Source organism: Anoplophora glabripennis, unplaced genomic scaffold, assembly GCF_000390285.2.
Source record: "Anoplophora glabripennis isolate ALB-LARVAE unplaced genomic scaffold, Agla_2.0 scaffold16, whole genome shotgun sequence".
Lineage (NCBI taxonomy): Eukaryota > Metazoa > Arthropoda > Insecta > Coleoptera > Cerambycidae > Anoplophora > Anoplophora glabripennis.
In genome coordinates this window covers 2,191,870-2,213,940 of record NW_019416253.1, presented here as the reverse complement: position 1 = coordinate 2,213,940, position 22,071 = coordinate 2,191,870, and the positions used below count along the sequence as shown (strand labels likewise).

The 22,071-nt window shown below is 32.1% G+C and overlaps 1 protein-coding gene across 3 annotated transcripts in view; it reads right to left on the bottom strand.

Annotated features, from left to right (window-relative positions):
• LOC108914228 (leucine-rich repeat-containing G-protein coupled receptor 4) overlaps positions 1-22,071 on the bottom strand; it is a 151,910-nt gene that overhangs the window by 13,732 nt on the left and 116,107 nt on the right. For all 3 annotated transcript variants that reach the window (XM_018719999.1, XM_018719994.1, XM_018720007.1), the window contains exons 3-6: positions 17,349-17,628; positions 11,427-11,649; positions 1,690-1,826; positions 1,185-1,337 (exon numbers count right to left, since the gene is read on the bottom strand). In XM_018719999.1, coding sequence (XP_018575515.1) covers positions 1,185-1,337; positions 1,690-1,826; positions 11,427-11,649; positions 17,349-17,628 — 793 coding nt within the window. The remainder of the gene's footprint in view (positions 1-1,184; positions 1,338-1,689; positions 1,827-11,426; positions 11,650-17,348; positions 17,629-22,071) is intronic.

The following is a 22,071-nucleotide window of genomic DNA, read 5'->3' as shown; positions in this document are numbered from 1 at the left end:
GAAAAATAGATACATAGGTTTAGGTTGTTGACAATTGATTTTCTACATTTGACCTTGAACTGACCTCAAACCAGAGCTAATCGTGTCGAACGGACACCGGATTCTGCAACCCCAAAACCATATGGATACCATAGTCTTGTCTTTCGGACCTGCCACTTTTTTTTGTGGGGCTGTGTAATTAATACTTAGTCTACTAAGGCAAAACAAATGAAACCTGACGAAGTTTATTTCATAACTGTCTCTTTTGTTTTGTTTTTACACTTTTTTATCACAGTAAGCAATACGAAATGTTGATATTTGCTTGAATATGCAGAAACTACAAAATTCGTACACCGAAAACGATATGCTAAGAGGTAAGCATCATATTATTGCTGATAAAAGGCAGTTTGAACATTCCTGTGCTACATAGGGTGGAATAAATGGAGAACAATTTACCCCTATTAAAGTTTATAGAAATTTTCTACAAGGAAACACACTAAAACTGTTGTTACACTATACTTCGACTAGACGAGCTTATCCCCTTTTATAACTTCAATGACCAATAAAAGTTTGTGTAAGGAAATCGATTTTCAATTCAGAATGGGGGAAGGGGAACACGAACTTCAAATTCGAATGTATTAGAATCTGTGTACGAATTAATGTATAAGGAAATAGGTGAAGTTAATGAGAGAGGCATTTAATTAATCATTGTCCTTAGGTCAAAAAACCGTTGCAATGCATTTGGTGATGGATTTGCTGAAAATGGAAAACGTTTCTTCATTTGAGGATCATATTTGTTTTTAGTTTTTTTGGTGTGCTTAACATTATGGCCTTCTATTCCAAGCTTGATATGATATACCAAATACGTTTTCGAATTTTTTCCATCCTCACTTCGAATCAATTGGTATAGGCAAGAGAATTAAATAATAATTCGCTTTACGATAAAGCATTGCTGGTTATTTAATTAATTTCAAAGTTAATTGAATTAACTTTTGGAACTACCCACATTGTCTTAACGAAGACAATAAAGTTGAAAGTTTCTACTGGATTCTATTCAGAGATAACTTTCTATTTCCTTTGCACCTATCAATAATAATAACGATAATATTAGGTTGGCCAGAATTCTAATAAACGTCAGAACTAATACGGATCTGTTTGGTTTTCAGATTGGAAAGAAATCTAAGTCTAAGTAAAAAAAAACTCACCTTCCAGTCCTGCGAAAGCCTCCGGGTCTATTTTATCAATGTTGTTGCCATCCAGTTCCAAAGAATTCAGCAAGCCAAGGTGAGAGAACACTCTGGGTGGGACCTGCCTCAGTTTGTTGTGGGCCAGACCCAAGGAGTCGAGAGTTCTCAGTCCTGGAAATAAATTATTTCTCTTGAAACTTCAGGATGTGCCCACTTTAATGAAAGTTCTGCGATTTATATTCTAATCCGCTAGAGAAAAGTATTTACCATCGGAACGTTATTTAAGTATCCAACTTGCAGAAATTATTATCATCTACCGTCTAATATACCCGCGCTAGATTTATTTGACTAGTTCTTTTATGTTTGAAGGGAAGAAACTTATGGCGGGGGCAGCATCAAGAGCCTTCAAAGATTTAAATATATTTCAATTCGTTAATCCAAATGTTAAATCTTAAATTGAAGTGCTTGAAGCTGTGTTTTTACCAAAATACTTTTGCGAGACAAAGAATAAATTTCAACATACCTTCGAAGTCTCCTTCTCTGATTTCGCTAATTCGATTTTCTTGCATCTCCAGCTTCTTCAAGGTGTCAAGAATTGACAGAGCCTTCTGGGGCACCGAAGTCAACCCGTTGCCACCCAAATTCAACCTTTTCAACTTCCTGGAATTGAAAGGAAATCAATCACTTATGCTCAATTTGACATTAACTTCCAAAGTATAACGTAGTTACAAACATCCTTTCCTTGTCTGTCTCTTTGAAACGTAAGAAAGTTGGTCAATAGTATTAGGAAAAAGAAGTTTGTTTTCTCTGTTGATAAATATGATTGATCTATAATTGGTCCATATATCCAACTGGATTGATATGTTCCACTGAAGCATTTTTTGTAAAAGCTTCTCGAAGATTATGGATATGTATCTCAATTATGAAGCAGAAGACTGTGTCAACTTATATCAATTATAGAGAGGCAGATCGAGTAGATCAAGTGTATTATGAGATAAATATGTTAAAATCTAAGACAAATACAATATTCGTAAACAATGTTTTAGCAATAAGATTTTTTTTTAGAATAATTGAAAATTGGCATATACAGGGTGGGCCACCAGTAACGCCTCGGTCGCTAGTGACCAAACGGCAAATGTTACAGAAACCTGTTTAGGTGGGTATGTGTAGGTTGATTACAGCTACATTTTAAAAATATTTTGAAATATACAGGGTGTCCAGGAAAAGCGTACCATATCAAAGTTATGTTTTTTTAAATGGAACACCCTGTATTTTACTGCATTTTTGAAAGCACCGTAAAAAAATAGGTGAACTTTATTAAAGGTTCTGCATACCTAGGACTTACAGTTTGTGAGATATTTCAATTTTAGTGAAAATGCAGGCATAGCGTAGAAATTTAATATTAGCAATAAAAAAATAATTTTAAGGAAGCAGCTTTGGAGGGTCTATTTTAGATCCTTGAAGTTATAAATTGTTATATTTGTCGTCACTTAGTATTATACAGGGTGTTCAAAAAACTGCTGAATACTTCTCTCAACTTTAAACAGCAATAACTTGGTTATTTTAAATGGAACACCCAGTATATTTTTACTTTGGGAGTTGGGAAATTTAAAACTCTTTCAAACTGTGTATAGGTTCCCTATACCTATCTCTAACGGTATTGGAGATATTTGTGCCGTTTCGTTTTTTATCGATTTTTTTTGTAAGATGTATCCACGTGTCTTTATCGAGGTCTTTACTGAATTGGTTTGGGTTCTTCTTGATGACGTCTCTTTAAATATATTGAGAAAAATGAGGATGCAATTAGATGGCGCACCTGCAAATTTTTCATATTCAGTGAGAAATTATTTAAATCGAAAATTTAGTAATAAATGGATAAGTAGGAATGGTGCATGTCAGTGGCCACGTAGGTGTCCAGACCTCACCGTAATGGACTTCTTTGTTGCGAGCTATATAAAAAATCTTGTATACAATGTTCCACCTATTACTTGCGATGATATTGGAGGGAAGGATTAGAGATGCATTTGCGTGAGAATATCATTTGAAGATAGAATAAGATGCTGTATTCAGGAGAATGGTTATCAATTCGAACATCAATTAAAATTTTTCTTTGTTTTTTCTAAAAGTAGAAGTTCCTTTTATCATTATCATGAAAATATTCAAAAAAGTTTTCTAATAAAAAATATTATTTTATAAGCAGAATAATTATAAAAAGTTATTAATTTTGTATAAATATGTTTGTAGTAAGTAACTGAATTATTTATGAACATGAAAAATATTTATTAAAGAAAATTTTACTTTTAGAAGAAACAAAGAAAAATTTTAATAGATGTTCGAATTGATAACCATTCTCTTGAATACAGCATCTTATTCTATCTTCAAATGATATTCTCACATTCCTTAGAATATTTGGGGTGATTGTGGCAAATGCATATCTAATCCTTTCCTTCATATCATCGCAAGTAGTAGGTGGAACACTGTGTACAAGATATATTTTTATACAGCCCGAAACAAAGAAGTCCATTACGAGAGGTTTGGACACCTGTGGTAGCCACTGACATGGACCATTCTTACCTACTCATTTATTACTTAATTATCGATTTATATAATTTCTCACTGAATATGAAAAATGTGCAGGTGCGCCATCTATTTGCATTCACATTTTTCTCCTTATATTTAAAGAGACGTCATCAAGAAGAACCCAAACCAATTCAGTAAAGACCTCGATAAAGACACGTGGATACATCTTACAAAAAAAATCGATAAAAAACGAAACGGCACAAATATCTCCAATACCGTTAGAGATAGGTATAGGGAACCTATACACAGTTTGAAAGAGTTTTAAATTTCCCAACTCCCAAAGTAAAAATATACTGGGTGTTCCATTTAAAATAACCAAGTTATTGCTGTTTAAAGTTGAGAGAAGTATTCAGCAGTTTTTTGAACACCCTGTATAATACTAAGTGACGACAAATATAACAATTTATAACTTCAAGGATCTAAAATAGACCCTCCAAAGCTGCTTCCTTAAAATTATTTTTTTATTGCTAATATTAAATTTCTACGCTAAGCCTGCATTTTCACTAAAATTGAAATATCTCACAAACAATAAGTCCTAGGTATGCAGAACCTTTGGTAAAATTCACCTATTTTTTTACGGTGCTTTCAAAAATGCATTAAAATACATGGTGTTCCATTTAAAAAAACATAACTTTGATATGGTACGCTTTTCCTGGGCACCCTGTATATTTCAAAATATTTTTAAAATGTAGCCGTAATCAACCTACACATACCCACCTAAACAGGTTTCTATAACATTTGCCGTTTGGTCACTAGCGACCGAGGCGTTACTGGTGGCCCTGTATACCTAACTTAGAATAACTACAACTCCTTGGGTCTTAAGTTTAGGCAAATAATTATTCAAATATTTAAAAATTTTCTAATTACTAAAATTTTTAAAATTATCAAAATATAAATATATGGAAAAAAGTCTTTGAGTAGAACAATTAAATGAAGAAATCTTTTGAGAACAATGAGAGTGTCATGGGAGAAGTCTGTGAAAAAGTGTGTAAAGGCTGTTACAAATTCGCTTCTCACTACAGGAATCTCGGAAACTGTAAGATATACGGATATACGATTTAAATGGGGGCAAAGTTGCATAATCAGGGGACCTCTAAAAAATCAAGGCTAACATGATTAGTTTTCGAAATATTTGAAAGAAAACGAAATTTTATAAATCCGTTTTTGTTTCATTTCAGCCTGGTTTGATGTGATATTGAAAAAAGAAACACTTTCTCATGGCAACTTTTTGCCCTCTATCGAATGGCATAATCAGTTTTCATATGTAACGTTTCATCTCGCCAATACCATCATCAACATCATTTTTTTAAATACGGCCCTGGAAATTTTATTTAATTTTAATTTTATTAAATTTATATTTATTTTTTGCAAACCTTTATGACCCCCAATACTGTACTGCCTCAGCCCGAACCAGCTTCAGACGTTTTATCTCGATAAATTCATCTTCAATGTGTTCGTTCCAAAATTATCTAAATTTTTTATTTAGATTTCTATGTAAAGACAAAAAGTTACATATGAAAATTTCGTTATTTTTCAAATATTTCAAAAACTAATCATGTTAGCCTTGATTTTTTAGACGCATAATATTAAGTCTCTGATTACGCAACTTTGCCCCCATTTAAGCTAGTTCGTATCTCTTACCTTTTCCGAGATCCCTGTAGTGAGAAGCGATTTGTAACAGCCTATAGATATACGTAAAATTTATAGGAATTATTGACTCTTGATGTTGTTAAATGTAAAATGTTCAATGAGTCATTAATTACTGTTTAATTAATATTAACGTACAAATTCTTTAAAAAAGAATTATTAAAGTCCGAAATTAATAACTTATCAACTCTTTAGATTTAACAGTTTCAAAAGTTAACAGTTACATCCGTACTCCATAACAGCGAACTTTAATTACCTTATTTATTAAAAAAAATCTTCATTTAATTGTCTTCATCTTCATTCGTAGTGTTTTTTCCATTCCCCATTTTTATAATTTTAAATTAGAAATTAATACACATTGGCAAATGGCTTTAAAAATTGATTGGTGTAAAACATTTTTTGTGAATTACTAAAACAAACTGCTTGTAGTATTCATTTAGATTTCATCATTATTTTTTGGTTCTATCCCAAATAAAACAAGTAATATTATAAAGAAAAATCCTTGTAATGCAAAAAACGTTTTTGTACACTTTAAGAATCTAATTGTTGTTATTGATTCTTCTAGAGTTAGTCTTACTTTTTCATGATTTGGTTGTTTTTCATTTCAAAAACAAACGATTTCTATTACCGTGTCACAGTCCATCATTGGCAAAATTCAGCAATTCCTCTCCTGATACTGACTTGATCACTGGGATATAATTATGCATAAAACAAACAGATTATGCGGAATATACAAAAAGAATATTCTTCAGTAAATTGTAAACTGTTCAGTCATTTGACATCTGAACTTGTGACGTCATATAGTAAAGTTTGCAAGCTTCCGTGACGGTTAAACTCAACTTAGAGATCCGATTTCTTACATTTCTAAAGTAAAATATAGAAATTCCTTTGACATTTCCATTAAATGGTTTCAAAAAGAAAATGTATGACTGCTGATTAAATTGAGATACAAAAGATGGTAAAAAAAGTAAGGAAAGTAGAATGAGGACACAAGAAATGTTATTTCTTGTTTTTTTTTTTTACTTAAAATCGACAGCTATTGATAGAAGCTTTAGAAAGTAGAACAAACTACTGCATTTCAATTTCTCCAGTAAAGTAAAATGTCACAGTTCCGAACAATGTCATTAAATCGACTCCGCCAGCTTCCAGCGAGATGAAAGAGAATATTCACCATTTAAACTGCGTGAAATTTTAATCGCCTCTTCTGGTGTCGGGCTGACGGACGCAAAAACACCGCTTAGTTCCACTGTAACAACTCAAAAGCGCCTTCCTGGCCTTGTCGAATTTAAAGGTCGATGATGATATGGTCGATAATCTATTATTAATGGCGGCAAAAACGTGTGTGGAAACGGTTTACATAGTCGAGTTTCCCGCCCACCTGTTCAGTTTCCATTTACATGGACTTCGCCGTTGGAAAGATCATGTACTACCAACGGCTAACACGACAATGGGATCGGATGGGGTTCCGAGAGTTCATTACGGTATCGACGTCGTGTAATTTGTCACAGCATTGTAAGGCACAGACGCGGAGAAGCACAACAACAAATAATATATGAAGTTAAATTGGGTCTCATTGAATTTGTAAGTAGTACTCAAATTAACCCGGGAAAAGATGTATGGGGTGTTGGAAAGCTTGGAAATTGTAGGGATGATAGTGGGGAACACATACACACAAAAAACAATGTCATGAAAATTCCCACAAAGTTGTGAATAAATTGTAGCAAACTTTCGTGATGTTTTTTTTTTTTAGAAATACCTTCAACACATCTAAAATTTAGTCAGAGGCATCCAAAATTGAGAGTATTGGGTATAAATATAGTTCCAATATTTCATTATAATCTTTTAATAGCCAAAAATTTGAAACTTTAAATATTTTAAAGTCAAAACATTATTTAAACAAGACAGATTACTTGGTCTTGGAAACAATGGAAATATTCTTCACCTGTAATCTTGAACAATTACGGGCATATCTGGAGAAAACAACTTCCAGGCACTTTTCAGCTCTACAAAAGACGTTTCTGAGTCTATGTTCAACAAAATACGCTTATTAAAACTTGGAACAAAAAAGGCCTGAACAACATAAAAAATCTAAAATTTGAGTCATTAGGGAAACTACAGCACGACAATAGATTTCTCGTTTCAAAAAGAAAATTTTGACACGAACGATTTAGACCGGGAGATATTAGACTGAAGTTCGATGACGCCTTTCTCGTTTATGCCTCTGAGAGTACTGAAAGGTAACCGAGAAACAAGTACAATAAACAAAATTTAAAAGATGGGCTGCGGGACACCTTTGTGAAAATTCAATTTTCCTTTAAAAAAAAATAATGTGTACAGCGACGTATTTCTCACTTATGCCAATTAGATTAGAAATATGACATATTATATTCATAAAAAACATTGGCATAAGTCCTACTAAGGACTAAAGAAAATAGGGCTTTAGAAAAGCTGCGGAAAATTTTTCGTTTTGGTCAACGTTTTTCTCGTGAATAAATTAAAGCTTATTGCAAAGAAAAAAGTGAAAGTATTCATTTTTTTAAAGGGCATAAGTCCCTGGTGAGGACTATATGCTAAAAAATTTTTGAAAAGTTGTAGGGAAATTCATGAAAATTGTTACGTCTTTCTCGCTTATGCCATTTATATATATGCCATATGCACGTAGGAAACTACATTATAAAGTCATATAAATGTAGGCATAAGTCCACATTGGATTTTCATGTTGTAAATTATTTTGAATTTTAATACGAGTCAGGTCGTCAAAGTAGAAAAAATAATAGAAAATTGCCACAATTTTCTCGTTTATGCCGTTTTGTACACGAGTAGAAAATATTATTAAAATCCATTTTCAGGAGTGGCATGAATGCCACAAGGTACCGTCGTATGTAAAAATGTTTAAAAAGTTTATTTCATCGCCTGCGCAATTTTCGAAATACTTATACTTACTTGCATTTAGCGTATTTTTAATTTTATAAATATAAGTAATTCATGCATTTAATGTAATTTAATTCTTAATAAACAATTTTTCTTTGCAGTAACGCATTTAAAGATATTGAAAAATTCGTTTGCCAAATGTACTCAACAAAAAAAATTGATTAAACCACCTTCAATATGTCGATGAAGCTCGACTTAAGTTATTTATGGAAGTAAATGAACACTTCAAAAAACAATTATTGAATTTTGATGCTTGTTCATTGCCCCCCTGTCGCACAGTGTGCTCATTTGAACAAAATTCTGCCGACAGTACAAGACTAAACCGATTTTCATGAAAATTTTTTTGCATGTTTCTTATACCTTGAAAAATTACCTATGGGTGTGATAAATTTAATTTGTGACCTTTTGATCTTGATGAAATTCGAATTCGTGGGACACCCAGACAATAAGAAATAACTTCACAGACATTTTGGACCATACAATGCTCACGAAAAATTATTCAAGTTCTTATTATCTTTGTCATGTAATTTTATTTTATTTTAAATTTTTTATTCCCTTCTATAGTTAGAAATATTCATTTTTTATATAGATATCTTCTCCGACACTTGCATTATTTATGATACATTTTTTAAATTAATTTAAGTATATATAGTATATAAAGTGGCTTTTAATAATATTTTCTACTCGTGTACCAAAATTAATTTACAACATGAAAATCCAATGTGGACTTATGCCTACATTTATATAACTTTATAATGTAGTTTCCTAAGTGCATGCAAAATGGCATAAGCCCGAAAGACGTAAAAATTTTCATGAATTTTCCTACAACTTTGGGACTTATGCCTTCATATTGGACCCACAAAGGAGTTATGCCTACTTGGCACAGTGCATTATTTATAGTAAGTAACATAAATTTTCAACGGCATAAATGAGAAAGTTATAGAATGAAAATACAAATTTTCCGCAGCTTTTCCAAAGCTCTATTTGCTTTAGTCCTTAGTAGGACGTATGCCAATGTTTGTTATGAGCTTTTCGAATATACCTAATAATATTTCTAATTGGCATTAATGAGAAATTGGTAGACAAGTAAAGATATTTTTCACATTTTTTACAAAGTTTTCCATTTTTAGGTTCCTTGCGACACTTAAGCCAACAAAAATTTGTGATGAAATCGATACTACTTTATTGTACTTGTTTCTCGGTTACCTTTCAGTACTCTCAGAGGCATAAACGAGGAAGACGTCGTCGAACTTCAGTCTAATATCCCCCAGTCCAATTCTTCACATACAAAAAGACCATATGACTAATAATAATGATGTCCATGCCACTCAACCTGGTAATTGGTGATAATGAACTGTGACCAGTCGACCATAGTATGACATTTGCATTACAATTTGCAGGCAAAGTTCGAAAATTAGGCGTTTGGATGCTACATGTATTAAGCGAAAACAAACAAACCACCATCAGTTAGCTCGTCAAAAACTGTTTTTTACCAGATTGCTACTCGTGACGAAAAATGGTGTCTTTAAGTCAACAAAAGAACAGAAAAGAATGGGTTTGCCCAAACAGAAAGGCGACTTCTATCTATAGCAAGAGCTAGTACGTATCCACTTTCTCTAGAACTACCTTTCAAATAATAACCTGTAGGAATCACCATTATTGACGACTGTCAGATCGTTGGAAAGCACCTATGTTTTGTTATATTAAAACATTAACGAAAAAAGCAGCCTTATGGATGTCTATTAATTAAATTCTTTTTGTATTAAAACCTAATATTTCTGTATAAGGATAGGCCACCCACAACTCATTAACAGACCTTCAAATAATCTTTCTTTATCATTTGATTCCTAGGTTGTGAAAAATGAAGAACAGCACTTTTATATTCCAGGAAGGGCAAAAGGTTCTTCTGAACACTTTCGTGTATAGAACTTTGAACTTAATGAATTAAAATGTGTCTGGCGAGAAACTATCAAACCATTTTGGAATAGTCCATAACTAATTGCAAATTAATTGAAATGACGATCCACTGACAAACAATACAGGGAAAGGCTGTTTACAAATTTAATCAATATATGTCCCTGAAGTCGGAAATGGAATCGGAAATTGTACTTCCCTCTATATAATGTGTTTTACCTTTTAACGACCTGTGAGATTAAAGATCAGGTTTGGAATGAAATGCAACTTTATGAGGTAAATATATGCAAAATCAAATTAACTTTAATATCCCTTGAATTTTTCATACTGTTTTCATACCAAAAGTACATTGCTAGATGACAATGCACAGGGTGATTTACTATATTTTGACCCCCACATTAACTTTTTTGTTTTATGAGTTATAAAAAAATGTGAAATACAAAAGTTGCACGATTTTTTTATGAAGTTTTTGAAAATGATAGTAGAAAAACAAATGAAGTCCAAACAAAATGGCCGCGGACGCTAACTTTGTTCATTTAAATGGAATACCATGTATTTTTTTACATATTTGGATAGAAGGTTCCCTGTCGAGCAAAGTCATATGCGGTTTGTAAAGCGAGATAATACTAAATAACGAAAAGAAGGTTTATTATTAAGAAAATAATACATCATGTAATTGTTAGACCTAGTCAAAATATAGTGAATCCCCCCTGCACCGTAACAAAAAGAATAGAAATAAATATGTTGCTTCATACACAACAATATTGTTACTTTAAGACAAAAGTCATATTTTCTATCTAACTATACTAGACAATACTGGTAGATATCTAAGGAACCTCAAGGACATATTTTAGGCCCTCCTTTATTTATTTCATACATAAATGACCTTAACAGTACACATTTTAATAGGATTCAGTGTTTCTTAATATCGGAATATAATTGCACTAAATAAAAATCAGAACTAAAAAGAGAAAGTATCATTGTATTTCACATTTTAAAAGCTATAGTCTATGTATTCTCTCCACAACATTAGAAAGTAACAGTTGCTTTTGAATGATAATATTTTTACAATAAAAATCCAATTATTCCTGTTGGATTGCGATATTATAACAAATCCACCGTTCGTATTATTACGACCTTTACTGAAAAGTGAAAAATTATCCGAGAACAGACAAAATTCGCACTTACTTGCCGAGACCCACGAACGCTTCAGGGTCGATATTATTTATCTTGTTTTCGTAGAGAGTGAGGATTTCGAGGGTGTCGAGTCCTTGGAAGGCTTTGGCATGTAGACTACTAATCTTGTTGTGATTCATATTCAAGATGAGGAGGTGGTGCAGGTTTCTGATGGCTGGAGACGGAACTTGCGTCAGGCTGTTCTGGGAGACGTCTAGCTGCGTTAGCATCTTACCTGGAAATTTATTTCAAAGCATTATTTCCCTGACAGGGTGTCGTCGCATTTTAAGATTATCTCCGAGACACTTAAGAAACCAGATTCGTACGTTTAACTTTATTCGTTCTTATTCCAATGACTGAATCGTAATTTTGTCTTTATCTAACACTCTTTATTGTAATTTCTTTGTTTATTAGAAATACAATCCAAGTTTAAAAAACGATAAAATATAAATAAATATAAAATCGAGATGTAGAAGATCTTAAGTACAAAACAATAGCAAACAGATAAACTGTATAATAAGATTTAGACCAATAAACATATTTTTTATTCAATTCTTTCATTCCATAAAGTGGGAGAAATATATATCAAGTCGAGCTTCATACTTTTGGTAATTGGAAATTATTTGGTATATACGAGACAATATTGATAAATTTGTATGAGGCATGATTAATTGTGATGCATTAAACATTTTTGCAATTTTGAAAATGTTCCGCACCTCGCCCAGATCTAGGGATCTACACTTTTATTATGTGAGTTGTAATAAAGGTAATCCAGAAAAAAATTGCTTGCCTCCTCTCATATCCACTTCAAAACAGATCCGCCCTGGTCTAAATATTGACTTTCGGTATAATCATAAGGAACTGGAAATTGATAGTATTTTCTTTTAAGCGAATTATCTGTGACATACTTAGCTACAGAAAAGCAGACGAAATGATGACGTGATTAGAGATTAAGGGAAATTCAGGTTACAAAAACTAAAAAATATCAAACTTAACTGAAAATAGAGAAAAACTTCTATGAAGATATCCTTAAACAAAAAGTGATATAGGTACAATGTTGCTAGGAAAAATACCATAATAACATTAAATTTTAGTTAAAATTTAAAATAAGGTAAAAATAAATATTAATATCGCATTTTGTTAAACAAAAATCATCAACTTTTCTTTTGACGAATAAGTTTATTGTAAAATTTTTTTGATGCCTTGCATAAAATAAAAAATATATTTTAAAGACACATGGTAGGAGTATATTAAAATTATTGAAAGAAAAATAACTTGAAAAACTAGTACGGGATATTTCGCCCTATGCAAACCTTTTACCCAATAATAATAATTTTAGTATAAAATTAGTCTAGTTTTATTACATGTTTAGTTGTGTAAATGTACATGTAAAAATTTTAAAAATGTGGCGTTAAATCAAGTCTTTGATGTACCTTTATATATTTTTTTAAAGTTTTATTTCTATAAAAATTTCTAAATCTCAATAGAAGAAATCTAAAACGACCCATCCGGTACAATAAAAAAGTTGTACTCGGTTTTTGTGATTTTTCTCAACTGCTCAACAGTTGTTGTAAAATAGCTAACAATACCCTTACATGTATTTTTACTTGGAAAGAGGCATGAACGTAATTTCTTGGCTTTCACATTCTGAAGTGGAAGAATATTGAGTTTTTGATGGAAGCAAAGCAATAACAGCGTTTTACAGAAAATAAACGAGTAGTGAGTGAGTTTTCTGGGGCTTACAACAGTACTTTATTATTTCTTAAATCACATTAAGTGTTCAGTTAAAAGCGGACAGAAAATTTAGAAGTCTCAGGTATAACGCGAACCTGAAAACCGTCAAAATTTATTGAGCTTCCTTTACGATTCTTCGTATCTAGGTCAATTAACAATTAACACATCGATTTTCTATCAGAAGTCTTCAAAATCGGTATTCACCCACATGTTTGCCTAAAGCGGAATAAAAGTCAAATCGATTTTCTACGGGTTTTGCGTAGCTCAAGGGTGGGTAAGGCCGGGGGGAAATAATTACAGGACGCCTGCTGAAATTCAAAACTACTGCGAAAAGTTGATTGGATTGATTCAATTTAGTTTGTATATAACAGATTAGTATTATTTTAATTATAAGTGGAAATATTATTCTTTGGATACCTTTGAGTCGACGATATAATACAAATATTTAAAAAGTATTCAATAGACTAAAATTTTACCATCCCTTTGAATTTCAGATTTATTCTGATTTGGAAATCTTAAAAAAAATGTTGTTTACATTTTTTATTCAACTCAACTCACCACTACAGGGTGTCCCATTAATATTGCGAAAAAATCATGGGGAGTTTCCATGACCAAAAATGAGTATGGCATGTACTTTTTCTACATTCAACTTGTTTTGTTTCAACTCCACCTTAACAAAGATGAAACTTTGTACTTTATAAAGAAAATCCTCTCTAATTGAAACAGTATGCATTATTATGCACAAATAAAACAACAAATACTTAGATTAATTAAAATATGTGTCTAATATACAAAATGCAAAATTAAAATGTTCTATTTTCTCAGAACAAACAGTGATACAACCCCTGCGAAATTCTGCTCATTTAACTCAGAGAACAAGCCTCGGGCGGAGTATTACTTCTTTTGTTCTATTTGCCTTTCCGCCAGTCCGTTTTATTTATTTTGGATCGGTGTACCCGTTTTCTGAAACAAAGGGCCTTAAACGCTGGTAATATGATAAATGTATCTTTTTAAAGCAGGTTCTCGTTATAACTTCTTTTATTCCTCATTCAATAACAGTAATTAAATTTTGCTCACATTTTGCGCCTACGTATATCATTTGTTGGAGTTCTCTATACGAATTTTCCAACCATTTTTCGTGAGTAATTGGATATAACTTTGAAAATACGATATAAGATGTTCTGTTTGTAAAGAAGTTATTGCTTGGGTTATTTTAGATTAAAAGGCGTTTATAATATTGTTTAAAGTTATTTATTTGTTGCACAGTTTTCGTTTTATTATTAATTTATTGAATATTTTGCCACCTATGAAGCCTAAACCTAAAAATTTAAACAATAATAATAATTAAATAAACAATTTTTTAAATGCGATATATAGCAATGAGATTTTTTGTATTTTGTATTTGTCTGCATTTTTAAGTGTGATTTTTGGTTATTTAAAGCTACATATTTTCACAAAAACAACCCCTGACTGATTCTTTAGGCGCAAAGATTTATTTCAATGATTTTTTAAGAAAAGAAAAACAACCCTTAATTATTATTTTAAACAAATGTTATTTCATATACCTCTAAGGGTGCAGCTTGAAGAAAATTATTCTAATGAACTTGGACCGTGAGGGTAATGCAGGTTTTATTTTCGTCACGCATATAAAAAAGGAATAAAAGCATTTTCCTGTGTTGTAAAGGTAATACGTTTTCTTGGAAGCGAAAACGAAGAACTCGTAAACAAGCTTTCATGTTGTTGCCTAAAACATGCGATAAAAACTAACAGGAAAGCGAAATTTATTAATAATGTCTGAATTGAACTTAGGTTTTACGTTTAGTAAGTATTTTTAACACTAAAAAGAAAAAAAATTGGTAAAAAAACATTTTATTTCATATTTGTTGAGAAGTCAATTACAGAGGGTGATTTTGCTTTAAATTTTGAGATTATAGGAGTGGATTTTTTTCCAAATTATAAATTTTTATAGTTACTAAGTATGTTACGTTTTTACATTTATATATTTTTTTCTCATTTGTTTTGATGGCACATTTTCGTAGTGATACAAGTAAAGCAGGTGGAAGTTGATTTTACCATTTGCCATTCTGCAAGGAACAATTTTTTGAAGCCATTCTTGATTGATGATATTTATTGATGATATCGCATAATATGATGTGTTTAAAATACACAAATTAATTATTATTAAAAGATATAAAGAAAAACACTTGCAAAGGGGAGTCGACAGCCAGATCTACCGTTTTAACAGAAAATGTTGTTGAAGTTATTCGTCAACAAATGGTGCAAAGTCCTAAGAAACCTGTTTCCCAGTTATTTACTCAAATAGGCACTGTGATAATCTTGATACAGTTTGAGTTATGCAAATTTTTTAACCGAAAGCTAAACTAAACATTTTACATAAACTTTTGAATACCTATTTTTAAATATTACCATTTCATCAGGATATAATTTTTGTTTTTCAAAATATCAAACCTTGTAGCCCTACTCTGGCTAATTTGTGTATTTAAAAGGAATAATTGCAAATATAATTATATTGACTATACAGGGTGATTCACAACTTATCCAAAAAAATTTGGGAATAGATGCGGCATGAGAAATGGAGTCAATATCGTAAAAAAAATTTTGTAAAATCCTTATAGTATCCGAGAAAAAAATTATTGAAGTTATAGTACATTCAACCATTCCATAGCTGGACAACTGTAGTCTCTAGCGTCATTAGCAATACGCGTGGAGAGCCACGTGGCCTCAGTGACTCCAAATACTGAAATCCATTTTACAATCGTCATGGCGATAGTATTTACCTGTTATCTGTGGTGTTTACAATAGTTTTTTAGTACTTAGTGTCAAAAATGGGTAGCTAGTGTCACAAATGGTTTGCGTGTATAGTAATTCGGAGTTGATGGATATCGTTTTAATTTATGGTGAAGCATTTGTGTTATGGTGAGGTGAATCAAGCCAATATTTGTGTTAGTTCGTAGAAATTGAGTAAGGCGGACCCAAATGTGTTTACACGTTGGTGGAGTGGATAAAATTTTGAACAATGTTGTTGTAACATCGGGTATGTCAAATGATTTTATTATTTAAAAACACAAATTAATTTTATTAATTAATAAAAGCAAAATCAGTTGAATTTGCCGATATAAAATAGGTGCGATAAAATTCTGTTTACATATTTCTTTCCTTGCGAAAGTTTTTGTCCGTTTTTATCACACCGCCATGTCGGTCGCATTGGACGAGGTCAGGTTTTACAGTGGACCAGTTTCCAGTGCCGTGCAGAAGTGTATTTTTAAATCATTTTCGGACAAAACTGTATTTGTAAGAGGCCCCTGTAAATCCAGAACTTTTTTTTAATAAGTTCTGAATCACCATGTATATCTAAAGGTCATTTTGAACACCTACTATAAATTTGAATGTAAGTTTTTATTAGCTAAGGAGGTAACTGATGTTTGTGTAAGTTCCTATTATAAAGCAAAATAATTTAAGTAAAATTGATATGTAATATTGAAAAAATTTAATAAATCTTTCATAACTGATATTTTTGTAGTTTTAACATAATTCTCAAATTTCTGAACGAAAGTGAATAACAAAATAACCCATTTTCATAAAACAAGCAAAAAATATTTTCTAGATTGAGATAAGAATTCAAAAAATCTTTGAGTAATATGATTGTTTTGTAAGTAAAACTGTAAAAAATTATTCAATTAAAAAAAGAAATATTTTTTTTTTCAGAATAAGGATCAGTTTTTGTAAAAAAAATATAATATGTACTGCACTGAACCATTCTCTACTTTGTCTTTAGGGAATTTTTAGGTAATCATAGCCTTTAGTGTAAATTTGGTTCCATAATAGTCGTGTCACGTAGCTTTTGATCATTCTTGAAGACCCTGTTTCTATTTTTTTGAGGCCGCAACTAAATTTCTCAAAACTTTAATCTTTGCCATTTTTTTCTAGTTCGAAGTACATTGCTCTATAAACTAAAACGCTAAAACTTCGAAAAAGTTAATCACTTTTGTGATATTCTAGGACTCTGTAAATAGATTTGAATTTGAATCTACTAATAAAACACCTTTACACCAAATTTACAGATGTCCATCGAACTCACCATTTTCTTCTACAATGATTTTTTAAGTTTCGCCAAATAAATATTTCGTTAACTACTTTTTTTTGTAACAGAAGAGAAGGAGAACTCGTTACTCAGCTTACCTATAGAAGTCAGCGAGGCTTCTTCTACTACCGACAAGCTACTGTTGTGAATGGTGAGGTGGCGGATGTCCAGACCGAGAAACACGAACCCGGGCAGTTTTCTCAGATTGTTGTGGCGCAGCTTGAGATAAAAGATGACCAGAGGCTTCCCCTTGAGCCCGGCCATGGCGTCGTTGATGTGTTGCTGGTCGGTCAGTTCGCACAGCACGTCTAGACCGTTTTTCTTCACCTGGCAGGTACAAGGCGCGATGTCTGTTCGCGGGGGACATTGCTGTTGCACCTGGAAAGAAATTTCCATCAATGATTGATATTTTAAGTGGAAAATCGATCTACACAGCTCCAAGAGATAAGAGCAGCAATAAAATAATTTTAGTAACTTATTATTGAAGCTTGACTAGATTCACCTTGTTCGGGAGTATCGCAGATGTGCAGTGGCAACGTTACCAGACTAGCATCGGAGCTCATGAACTTCGAATGGTGAACATTAGTATAGTGTGAGAAAAAGTTGTTTGAACTATGGAATTGAAATAACTTGTGAATCGTAAAGTTTTTGGAGAAATTGTACACAACGTATTTAAGTCTATGTATTAATTTGTTCAGGAAAAGTGCAAGGAAGAGTTGTACCTAAAGGGAGCTGGTATTAGTGAAAGTAAAGTGAAGCAACGGAAAAATATTTCAAATGATACTCGGTATAATAAATTTAAAACAATCGCTGAAGACAAATTGGGATGACTTCGATCCAAAAAAACTAGTTCAAAATTAGTCCGTTCAAGAAAAAACGGCACTATACTTTTCAAATTTTGTGCTATCATTAGCGACACATTATAAATATAACTGGCTCATATCACCAAAAAAAAAGCACTTTTAATACCTCCCACATCTTTGTGACGAAGTCTGGAATTTTTAATTTTTTTTTCTTAGTTTATGTCCGTACTATCTCCGTGGTAAACTATAATGAGGAAAAATCTACTAATATTCCTAAGACAGATTTCGTCGCAGGGTTAGTCGAAATTATTCTGTATTTTACACTCAAAAATCATAATTGGATCCAATTTCATTTTCGCATAGGAATCGATGGAGGGTAAAGTTACATGCCCCGATGTGTTATATAACTTGAACAAACCAATTTGCTCATGGAGCTCAGAAGTTTACAGACATCTAATGAGATGCCCTAAAAAGCAACTCCAATTTCGCGTTGTTTAATATTCCTGCAGTGCGTCTTATTTAGGTTAACAACATCTGCTGCGGAATTATGTCTTTAAGGTGCACCTACATATATACGAAATTACACGGAATTTTATCATAAATGTCGATACTGATAAATTGGTAATATATCCGTAAATAATTTCTGAAGCGGAAAATTTTGTAAAGTAAATAGCTTTGATGTAAGTACTTAAAAATAATATAACAAATGGTTCTTGAAATGTCGGGGTTTGAAGTTACCAGGTCGTATGAGTAGTTGCTAAAGAATAAATTACAGTGTAATTATTGAATCTCCTCAATGTGACCACTGCCTTATGTAATGCACAACTCAATCCTCTGTCGAAGCTGCCGTTCCCAGTTGTACTTCTCCATATTGTTTTTTACCTCATCAAACGCTGTATGAATCTTCTCAATGGGCTGGTCCTTGCAATTAGGTTTTCTCATTGAATAGCTAAGTGTCTTTACATGTTCCCAAATGAAAAAGTACAAAAAGGCCAAGCAATGGAACCTCTACGACCTCTGCGTCGATTTGGATACTTTTCATTAAGGAAATTAGTGACACCTCTTCCAAAATGCGACGGATCATCATCATGTAAAAAGAACATCGTCCTTATTATTTGAAGAGGAATGTCTTGAAGTAGTAGAGGTATATCGTTCTCTAAAAAAGCTCGGTAGATCTCGCTGTTCAAATTTCCGTGGAAGAATGTGGTCCGATAACTTCATTATTAATTATTCCTGGCCAACCGTTTACGGAGAATCTTCTCTGAAAATGGGTTTCTCGCACGAAGGCGACTTTGCAAGATTTCGAATAATGTCAAAATGAATTGATTAAGAAATGTAAAAAAAACTAATCTCTATTTTATAAACCAAAGAACTGTAGGAGCAGATAAAATGTTATACGCCACACAGCAGTTAAGTATAATTTACCAGTCTCAGACTCTATTGCCTGCCTTCGCTCCGCTCGGACGCAAAATCCTCCTCGACTGGTAAATAATATTTACCTCCTTTATGGTGTAAATAACTATTACATTTTATTCATTAAAAGCTCACTAAGATTCATTAAACTATGTAGTAGTTTGAAAGTTGCTTAATGAGAAAAGTTTTACTTTATTAATATGCCCTTAAAGACACTGATCATCATAAAGATGAATAAGTTTCAAGGTAATATAAACTGCAGTAAACCACCCAATTTCGCAAGAAAACTGTACAGAAAAATCTTTAACTACTAGGATATTCATTACAGCACCTCTTTTTCTTTAGTACCTAGAATCTAGTAAAACTTATATCACACTGTGGGCACTAGAAATCGGTATCCTCTTTCGACTAGAAATATTTTTCATGAAATTAAACCACCCTTAAAAGAGCAGGAAATTTATTTTTGTTCACTTAAAAATTGAATTTTTAATAGATATCTCTGAAAAGGCTATGTCAAATTACTTACATTGTTACTAACAAAAAAAGTGCAATCTTGCATACAATTTTAGCAACAAAATATACGTATACTTTTTTTTAAATTATTTCTTGCGTTTCTCCAAACCGCGTTGTTAATTTAAGTCAATATTGGTTATAGCAATTATTATAGGAGACACTATCGATTATACCAAATAATACAAACTCTGACGCACACGCACGAGTAAATTTGACTATTGTGTGTACCAAACAATACAGTATAGCCAAAATATAGATAAATTTAGTACACACGAATTGCTACACGTCGGCAAAACGTATTTATTTAACTCGTTTCTTGAGTAAACCCATACTATCTAGTTGGCTATTGTAACAAAATTAGTTCATTAATTGAGTGCGTAAATTGCGTTATAAAACTGGGAATTAATTATATTTTCTTATCAAAATGTGGCATCTGCTGACAGTAATAACGGTGCTAGTAATTTATTAAAATACACAGGTGTCAAGCCTATGAAAATATAGGTTTCTGGTCGAATATTTATTTTTTTCTAAAGTTCAGCTTAAAATATTAAATCATGTTTATACAGTCCGTACGATATTTGTTGAGATAGAATTCAATGAAAAGAATAAGCCAATAAAGTTCTGTTATCGGAAGTACTGTAACAATTTACCGGCTAGGGGCGTGCCTTGAAATTTTCCGCATTACTTTCAGACTATTAAAAAATATATATAAAGTAAGTAGATTTTTTTGGATTATAATGTGTTTTTATTTCTTTTACAGTACAGTGGACTACAAATCATAAACTAGAAAATAATACAATACTTATAAAAGCGCTTTTACAAAAAAGGAATAAACAAAGTAACCTACTACAGTCCGCCACGCCGCCATTGTCTTTCTACCTCGGGTGTCGAATGCGGTTAACTCCAAGAAAGTGACGAAAGGGTCTTCTTGGAATGCTACCTCAACAAATATCGTACGGACTGTACTAGTATGCTATGGACAGTGAGTTAAAACAAGTAATGAATACTAATGTTAATAATTGTTGAAAATGGTCACTTTCAGACTAAATACACGCTTCTGTTCTTCTTCATATCGAACACCGAACGCATTAAATGTCATTATTATTATACCAGTTATAATTCATTATAGTTGCCCTTGGCTAATGTTTTGAGATGCCGCAAAATAATGGTATGGAAATCAGGTCTGGTGATCTAGACGGCTAAGGTTGATATGATTGTTCAAAAGGTTAAATTTTTTTCTAAACGAACTAGGTACTTGCCAAAATGGCAATCAAAAGATAATTAATTATTAATTATTTTAACTCTACTTATATCAATAATTACCGTAACATTTTGTCGTTAAACGGTAGAGAGTCCTAGAAAATGTGTAAATAATGTAATGAAACATATGAAACACATTTTATTTGTAATATTAAACAGTATGGTATATTTTTTTATGAAAAAGGAGCCAAATATAAAAATCGACTTTCGGGACCAGAGGTCAGACCATATTTATTATTCGTTTCGGGTCGCTGAATCCGAATCAGCTCAGGATTTTTCATAACCTCAAAAAAAAAACGATATTCTGAACAATTAAACCATTTAACCTTAAGACTCAAGTTTCCAACGCCATATCCAATTAACCAAATCCCATAAACATTTAACCCAAAGTTATGGTTATGAATCGTAGGGTCTTGGGGGTTTTGGGGTTTGAGTGCATAGGTTTTTAAGAAATCCTCAACCACGTTAACGTTTAGCCATAATACAGATTGCCTATGATTTATTAGTTATGGGGTTATGAAGTTACAGGGTTATGGGGTTATAGGGTTATGGGAAATTTTTGGGTTTGAGTAATCGGATTTAGCGTTGGAAGCTTGAGTTTTAAGGTTATATGGTTTAATTGTTCGGAAGGTGATGGGGTTAAATGGACCTCGGATTCGGATTCAGTGACCCAAAAAACGTACACTAGATATGGTCTGATCCCTGGGTCCGAAAGCCGATTTTTGTGTGGCTGTGTTATTTACGAAAGTTTACGAATTTTTTTTTATTTTATACCTACCAACATAAAATCATATACCATATGATATACCTACAAATAATTTGTTAAAAAATT